The sequence below is a fragment of the Simochromis diagramma genome, unplaced genomic scaffold, assembly GCF_900408965.1.
Source record: "Simochromis diagramma unplaced genomic scaffold, fSimDia1.1 OVJJ01000026.1, whole genome shotgun sequence".
Lineage (NCBI taxonomy): Eukaryota > Metazoa > Chordata > Actinopteri > Cichliformes > Cichlidae > Simochromis > Simochromis diagramma.
The window spans coordinates 8,436,190-8,445,143 of record NW_024386985.1 but is presented as its reverse complement, the minus strand read 5'-3'; the positions used below and the strand labels follow the sequence as shown (position 1 = coordinate 8,445,143).

Below are 8,954 nucleotides of genomic sequence, written 5' to 3'. Positions count from 1 at the left end.
TTTCTGCTAAAGTGGACCTGTGATGCTTATTTTCTTACCCTTCCTAATAAAGAAAGAAAGCTTACAGCCATCTGAACAGGAGTTCAGTTCATTTCTACTATGAAAAACTAAGTACAGTTTGATTAATTGATCATCAGCAAGTTTGAGCACCTCTATTAAAGCAGATGTTTTAGCAGTTTGCTGGTCTGGAGCATTCAGGTGTGTGTTAACACAACACTTCTCAGGTCTACTCGGGACTGGACATCCCAGCAAATTCACCATAAGGTCAGACCTTGAAATTCTCAGAGAAATGGAAAAAACCCCACTCCATCCAGCTGGTTTGAGAGATTAGGGAACACTGATCTCAAAAGACATAAACATAGACCATAACAAATACAAAAACTGGGTTGAAGACTCAGGACCATGACAGAACAAGTATGGATTTTATGTGGAAGGGGAAAGCCAGGAGAAACCTCTACTCTCTAAAAAAAAGTTGGCAGCATGGTTTACGTTTGCATGTTGGCAAGACTTTTGGTACAATTTTAGTTGGACAGATGAGCCCAAAGTGAAGATGTTTGGTCAAAATACACAGCACTATGTTTGGCAAAAAAATCAACACTACACCTCATACCCCTTTGGCTTGTCTGATCACTGTAGTCACCAAGTGGACCATGAATTCTTCTGTACTATAGAGTCAAATGTAATACCATCAAGAGCTAAAGCTAGCTCAGTGGCCCAGTCAAAGTCCAGGCATCAACCCCACTGAAATGCTGTTGCATGACCCTAGGAGAGCTGTGCATGTACAAACCTCAATCAACTGAAGTCACATTGTAAAGAAATGTGGGGAAGAATTCCTCCAATATGAGAAACTGATAAAAACAGAGAAAATAATTGCTTCAAGTTGTTGCTGTTAAAGAATGATCCAATAGCTGCTGAATCATAGAGTATGCTTTTCAGAAGAGTCCTGTGAAAACATCTTCACATGACAAAATATATACTGTTACAAAGCCAGATGTTCCTATTAAACATGGTCAAAGTTTCAAATAATAAGGTCAGTGTACAAGCAGTTCCTGTGAGCCAAAAGTTTAGACTTCCTCGGTTTACAAGGAACAGCCATTCAGAACAAAGTTTTCTTAAACAGAGGGAGAGGGAGTATAATTCAAGCAAAAGTATTATTCAGCAGGAAATTTGCATAACAGTTCCTCCTCCACATAAGCTGTCTAAACTTCATACACAGACACAACCAATTGGCTTAAAGCTCTAAGATTTTGCTATACATGCTAAGGGATCTCAGCTTGCTGAGGAAATAAAGCCTGCTCATCCCTGTCTTGTATGCAGCCTCTGTTTTGGTCTTTCAGTTTGGCCTGCTGTTGCTGTGGACGCCCAGGTATTTGTCACTCCTCCAACATCCCATCCCAGGATAGCCATCGGCCAGTTGCTGCCCTTTTTCTTCTGAAGTTGACGACCATCTCGCTGATCTTACGCTTTGTTCATATTTTCAGCTAGCTTAAGTAAAAAAACAAAAAACCCCAAAAACCAATACAAACTCTGGTACACAACTTTATCTTTGATTTTTTTTATTTCAGTATCTTATTTATTTGTTCACATGATTGTTTCTTCTTTTTTTTGTTTGGCTTTAGGGGCCAGGATATAGTTTTAGTTGGTTTTTGTTGCTATCTGAGGTAGCCAGGATTGCACCATCATTTCCACCACGTCAGAATGGTCTCTACGTTTCATATTATGTTTTTTTGTGTGTGTTAATATTTCTTGCACTAAATAAAGCAAAGGAGGAAGTTCTCCTCTGCAGCTGTTGTTTTTGGAAATATCACCAATAACAAACACATGGCTGGCCTGTTTTCACTTTTCAGCTTTCTATTGTCCAATAACTTTGTCTCACACGTGTTTCAGTTTTACTTCTTTTTGCAAATGGAAACATGTAAACCATTATTACATTTCAGCAATGTTTATTTGATTCCAATTAAATCATGAACATATAAAGACTTTATCAAATAATATACTTTTAAAACAATAGATAAGTCTCCATTCTAATAATATAACTAGCAATACAAATATTGGTATAAAAATATAGTCTTTATATGTGTGTGTGTGACAGTGAATAGGAGCTTGTGGTTTTCTCTCTTGAGTTTTTCAGGCTCTATGCGTAGTCATCTGCTAGTGTGTCAAAGTAGTTGCTGTCTGCATAGATAAGGAAGCCAGAGAAGAGGCTGTCAGCCCAGCCAGCATCTGCAAATAAACCGTTCTGGTCATGGTAGAAGATTTCCATCCACACCTCGTCTTCTGGATTCAGGTACATGACGGTGGACCCAGATGCCACGTCATGGTTTCCTGTATTGGCATCAAAAGTTTTGATGCGATACTGACCATTCTGCACCAGACCGATAGCCAGGTGTTTGTTGGCCAGTGTAATGTCATAGGAGAAATAATAAATGCCTGGGTATGCACAGATGAACTTGCCCGTCTGTGGGTTGTAGTGTCCGCCTTCATCGAAGAGGATCTTGTTGAACTTAATGGGGGTTTTCTCTGCAGGGTAGCTGCTGGTGATTCCCGCAGAGAAAGCAGATTTAGGCATGAGGCTGCCACATTTGCAGGTTCCCGCAGTGCCCCGCGGTCCTCGTTTGCCCTTGTCCCCTTTCTCCCCGTCGGGTCCTGGAGGACCAAGCAAGCCACCATCTCCATTTTCTCCCGTAGGGCCTCGTTTGCCTGGAGGGCCGCGGTCACCTCGTTCTCCAAGTTTACCTGTCGGGCCTACCCTGCCCTTCACTCCTGAAAGCAAAACACAATGCTTGCAACATCAGTCTCTAATTGAAGGATTCAGTTTTACTACTGTTAAACCAGAAACACAGCTCCCCAGTCATTGTCAGGGATTAAGTCAACCTTTGAACAAAGCCACTTGACATTCAAACTGGCTTGATTAACCCTTCGGTGCATTCAGTCAGCACCACTGTCGCAGTAAATACCCTGGAGACAGGAAACATTGTGATTGTGATTGTTTTTTTTCTGCAGGGCTTTTCTTAATAAGTGGCTCCATGTTCAGTTGAAAGTGAATTCCTGTTTCCAGGCATAATGGAAAACACAGGTGAATGACGTTTATTTATCCCTGACAGATTTATGGCATTTCAGACTTCACAGGCTGATATTAGGATAATATTTCTGTTGGATGAGGCTAACAGGTACAGCCCTTCCAAATATTTTGTAATAACATTATGGAAGATTTTCCTATTCTAAAACTGTACTTTCTGAACAATCTGAAGAAGTAAAAAATAGAAATTTAAGCTAATCTGCCTGTAGACAACCATGGGAAAGTTCAGATATACCCAGCTTATAGAGTATAAGCAAATTTGGTAGCATTACTGTGATGCAAAACCTAAAGTTTACTGCAATATATCTACACATTCACACACCTAAACCCACAAGGATGCTTTCTAACAGAAGCAGCTGGAGATTGCATATGACTACCAAGGCTGCATACTGCTACCAAGGAATTTACTTAACACCGTGCATGAACCAGGATACATCAGGATTAGTTTGTGATATTTTGTTGAGAACACCAAGACCGTGTTACACAGTTTTTCGTACTTCAAATTGTTGTGTGTTTGTGAATAAATTTAGATCTAGTACCAGCAAGTCCTTTGCTCCAAATTCCTGGATGCAGATCTACATATTAATCAGTTACGAGTGGTGTAGCCAAACCACATCACTGGTAAAAGTTTTGTGCAAATCCATCCATAATTTTGTAATCCAAATAGAGGGAAAGAAAAAAACCCGATCCAATCACATAACCTTCTTGGCAGGAATAATAACAAAGAATGCCCAGGGTAATATGGTTAGTGCAGCAGTTATGCCTCTGAATTTCATCACAGTCAAACAATCAATATGTGGTTGAAGTGAAGACTTGTTCATGATAAATGAAGGAGAGATGATATCTGAAGATGATTCAAAGTGTTGCATTTGTACCTTACAGCTTTTTTGTGTAAACTTGTGCAGGGTTTGTGCTCTTGGGTAAGATGGCGCCGATGTGTATGGCTCGCCGTCTGTTCCTCCACGTTTCTGTTTTAATGTTTTTATTTTGTTATGATGTCGACTCCCCGCTGGTCTATGATCGCCAAGTTTTACTTGATCTGTTTTTAAATCACGTCTTAAAACACATTTATTTACCTTGGCTTTTAGCACAGCAGGACTTGTTGATGTCTCTTAATATGTTTCTTATTAATTATATTATTTTTAATTTTAAGATATTTTATATGTAATTTAAACTGTTTCCTCTCTGTTTTATATTTGTAGCACTTTGGTCAACATTGTTGGATGTAAAGTGCGTTATAAATAAAGATGCTATGCTATGCTATGCTATCTGATGTGTGCGAGGACGTGAGTTCTAGACTTAAGGCATGACTTTATAAGTATTAAAAACAATCCTTACATTTGAATTTTTTAAAATTATGTTAGTTTGTGCAATTACTTTTGAGCCTCTGACAATGAGAAGTGTGTTTAAAAATGAATAGTCAATGCAAAATAATCACTTTGCCTCTTGAATTACAGCTAAAGATTGCAGGATTGCAGGGTTTCAATAGTTCTGTGTCTTTGATCATGTAGTGACTGTTTGATTTAAAATTCACTGTAATGGAGGCGAAACTAAAAGAACGATGTCTGAAACAGCACAGTAAGGAGAACAAACACCAGAACTTTTCACTAAAGAAAATCCTTTTACAAATCTGTCTTTCTCATCCACTCAAAGCTACTTCTATCCTCTTCATCTAGCACAGATTTACCTTTGGCCTTTAAGGATGGGTAGTCATTGTCAACTTTGTGGCTCCATGTTCAGTTGAAAGTGAATTCCTGTTTCCAGGCATAATGGAAAACACAGGTGAATGACGTTTATTTATCCCTGACAGATTTATGGCATTTCAGACTTCACAGGCTGATATTAGGATAATATTTCTGTTGGATGAGGCTAACAGGTACAGCCCTTCCAAATATTTTGTAATAACATTATGGAAGATTTTTGCAACACATGCAGCATCTGCTTTAAAATAATCGAACTGTTTACACCCAGGATTTGCCATCTCAAGCTAGTTTAAAAACTATAAAGCTAATTCGAAAATGAGTCTGAGCGACATAAACCACCATTCTAAGGACAGACACATTACAAGCACTAATTAAATGTATTGCATGTGTGCATTTTTCTTTCTCAATCATAAGCTGGCTCCCTAAAATGATCCTCAGAACCTGTGGCAGTAACTGTACTTGATACACTTTATGGCAAAGGTGCACCTTTTTCTTGTTTTTTATTACAATAAATGTTGGCATTTCACACACAGTGCTGTCTGTAATGATCAGATTGAGGGAGTTGGAGACCTGATGTGTGTTTACATTGACTTCCCCTTTATTGTTAAGCCTCCAGTCCTGTAGGAAAGATCATTTAATAACTTTCACACACATCATTTTATCTTCTCTATGCGCCAGCTTTTCACTTCACGCACACACTGGCAGTATTTCTTTATCAGCAGACATAAAGTAATACTGTATCTGTTTCATATTATACCTGTGTCACCCTTTTCTCCTTTTTCACCCTTCCTGCCATCTCTGCCATCTCTTCCTGGGATACCCACATTCCCATCTGCTCCCGGGGGCCCGCTGGGACCTGGTTTGCCAGGCAGTCCGGGTGACCCAGGAACACTGCAGATCAGTCGTGGGGCTTTGAGCTTGGTGTCAAACAACTCTCCCGAGACACAGGGCCACAGACAGACAAATCCCATCAAGGTCCACATCTTCAAACCTGTATATACAGCCAAAAGAGAACATTAATATAGATGTTTGTGTCTCCACGTTAACTCACAAAGTTCCGAGCAACTCTCAAGTTAGTTTTGTGTTTGCAGATGTTTGGGCAAAGGAGGCAGATAACGAACAATAATGAATCAGTGAGTCCAGACACTTAGCGGTCCTATTATATTTCTCAGTGCCATTAAACACTCAAAACGTTCTTGTCAGGGTGTCAGACAGAGAAACTGCATATCAGTGAATCAAACTTGTGATCAAATGCAGCATGAGGCCAGATGTGATTTTTGCAATGAGAAGCAATTGCTTCTGATTCCTTTTCACACACCGATGTTCTCATCCTGCCACAGATTTGCATGTAATAGACTTCAAGCGAAATCTTTGTGTCTGCTCCAAGTCTTGTCTCTTTTTGTGCCAAAACATTCCCGAGCCATGACATAACACCCAGAACAATTTCTGTCAGGGGAATGCGATCATGAAGCAATGGCGTTATACATTCATGTAAGAGAGAAAAGAAGGAGACATGATCACACCTCTATTTCTGCAACAGAACCTAAAGCAGGCATTAAAAGCAAAAACACTTAATGGTGATTCTGCATCCTGATGTTCAACATCAAACATTCCACAGCAAAGAAATCATATGGAAACATACCGAAAATGTCTTCCGCTGTGTGAAAATCTTTTGGATTCGCAGAGTTGATTATTACACACACACACACACACACAGATTTGCCCATGTGGGCGTGAGAATGTGAGTTTTGCATCTGCTGCTTGTCTCTGGTCAGCGGGGGCGTTGGAACATATGTGTCAGGTCTACAAAGAAGGATAATCCCCTTGTCTGCCTTTTCAAAAAATTTATTACGGCATGTTTTTCTTTGCCTTTACACATTTGGTTTGTCTGTCAGTGCACCATGCAAGCACATTAGACAAATTAGGTGCATACTACATGATGAGCTAAACAGGAAGGAGACACCACACATACACGCAGGCTGCTCTCCTCCTTCTTGTAAGAGTAGTATGTTTTTGATTTTGAGGGTAATGAACTGGCCACAGAGCCAATGTGAGGTCCTGGGAGAGAGAAACCCCGCCCGCCATCTCCAGTCTGCAGCAATGATGTCAGCATTAGTAAAAACGCTGTCTTTAAAGAAGTGGACAACTGTTTACACACACAGCTGTGTTGTGCATGCAAACACATCCAAACACAGATAAACGCAGTCCTTCTAAGCCGCATTGGTAATATGCGTTATTTAAAAGCTCCTGCTGCATAGCGCTCCCTAAGAGATGTTTATTTACTATGAAGATCTAAAAAAGCTCTTTTCATTCATTTGATCTTCTTGTAAACATGTAGAGCGAGGCAGACTTTGCACCAAAAAAAAAAAAAAATCCTTTACTGAAAATAAAGGTTTTCATCCACTTTGACCGACAGCTACTAAAGTGTTTCTGATGTCAGAAATAGATGCATGTGAAACAAACACCAGACATTTTAGACATGTAACTTCTTTTCATTGCATTATTGCACTGCAATGCAATCTGACTATACAAGCTTAGAAAACACATGTGGGTCGAAGTACTCAGTTTTGAGCAGAAAGTTTTCATCACTTTTATAAACATTCTGAACGAACAACGTCTTGTGATAATAAACCAGTAGACAGAGACATTTAATCCATGTTCTTACCCAACACTTGGCAGCTGTTCATCCCCAAACCAGGTCAGAGTTCTCACTCTTGAGTGTCTCCGTCCTCCTATCTGCTCAGATTCTCATCTTTCACAAGATTCGAGTCCCCGTTGAACATGTTACTGTCAGACATCTATGTGCAGAGATCAGCTGCTTGTGCAGTACAGCAGCACAAGCAGCAGCCAGGACTCCTTTCAGTGCAACTCTCTCTCCATCCCTCCCTCTTTCCCCTTTATCCACTCCCTTCTTTCTGCCTCATAAATGTCCTAAGGCAAACAGCCATTAGCCAGGCAAGCCCAGTATGTGCATACAGAATAAACTCCATTATGTCATTGATGAAGACTCTTTTAGAGTGAGACTTCCAGTGTAAAAGTCAGAAACTGGAATCTTCTAGATTAATAAATGACAGAACTCATTTGTGTCTAGTTGACCTCAGTTTTAATTGTATTTCTGACATTTACCCCTAGATGGCACCAAGCACGACATGTGAGTGTGTTGACGGACCTCTGGGATTATTTCTTTGTCACGTTGCTGTGTTGAAGGCAATTTGCTTTACAGGTGGTAATCCTGGTAAATACATACATCATACAAATAACAATATAAGATCAAAAGTAAAATGCAAAAATAAGACTATCAAGCCAGAAAATCAAGAACTGACTCAATAAAAAATCTTTCAAATGTTTCTAAGAAAATCTTTTGCCCTCATTACTGTTATTATGTAGGTTTTAAAAAGTGTTTTGAAATGGTTGAGAGTCTGGGCAGCTCGTATGTATAAAGGTAAATTGTTCCAAATATTAGGAGCTGCTACTGAAAAGCCTCTGTTGCTTCTGCTTTTAAGCCTGGATCTAAGAATGTCTGAGAGCAGCTGGTTTGTAGACCTCAGTGCTCTGGTAGGATTGCAGGGTTTCAATAGTTCTGTGATGATGTTTTGTGAAATATTTAGAAGCACTTATCTAACTATGTTCCCTTTCAGTCGATTCACTCGGTACAACACGTATAATATGGGATATCACATCCCCATGTGTCCTGTCACCTGTATTTACACCTTTGAGGCATATAACCTGTGATGACATGTGCACATGCTCCCTTCCCTTGTTAAAGCTGTCTCACTCATTTTCTGTCACTAAGAGCCACCCTTGTTCCCTGGTGAAGGAATGGAGGGTGCACCCTGTGGGGTGATTCCAGGTATGGGATCTTCTTTTCTTCAGGGTCAACACTTACTGCCTTATATTGGTGCTGGAGGCCCTTTGTGGGCCATTTTGAACCCACTGGATCTGTGGATATGAGGTTTATTTCATACAAGACTGCATTGCTTCTTGCTTTGGCTTGTGTAAAGGAAGTGGGTGACCTTATATTAAATTTTTATCTATATGGTACCAAATCACCTTCATGACTTATTTGTACATCCCTTATGCATACAGTTCTCTTCTGAGGGTCTCAGGGTTGTATTGCACCCAAATGGCACATATTTACCAAAGGGTTATTTCTGCAGCTTGTACCTTTATGT

The 8,954-nt window shown here is 39.9% G+C and overlaps 1 protein-coding gene across 1 annotated transcript; it reads right to left on the bottom strand.

The window, feature by feature from the left end:
• Positions 1 to 1,609: 1,609 nt before the first annotated feature.
• Positions 1,610 to 7,664, bottom strand: LOC120738916 (complement C1q tumor necrosis factor-related protein 7). The gene is made up of 3 exons (XM_040040494.1): positions 7,448 to 7,664; positions 5,540 to 5,773; positions 1,610 to 2,763 (listed from the first exon to the last, which is right to left on the bottom strand). Exons 1-3 carry the CDS (start codon positions 7,467 to 7,469, stop codon positions 2,135 to 2,137), a joined length of 885 nt encoding a protein of 294 aa, XP_039896428.1. The 5' UTR covers positions 7,470 to 7,664; the 3' UTR covers positions 1,610 to 2,134.
• Between the last annotated feature and the right edge of the window lie 1,290 nt (positions 7,665 to 8,954).

Excerpts from the sequence above, each read along its gene's own strand:
- LOC120738916 (XM_040040494.1), bottom strand. The coding sequence starts at position 7,469 with ATGAACAGCTGCCAAGTGTTGG. Across the intron at positions 5,774-7,447 it reads GAACAGCTGCCAAGTGTTGG|GTTTGAAGATGTGGACCTTG; the intron begins GTAAGAACATGG and ends CTGTATATACAG. Across the intron at positions 2,764-5,539 it reads AGGAGAAAAGGGTGACACAG|GAGTGAAGGGCAGGGTAGGC; the intron begins GTATAATATGAA and ends TTTTGCTTTCAG.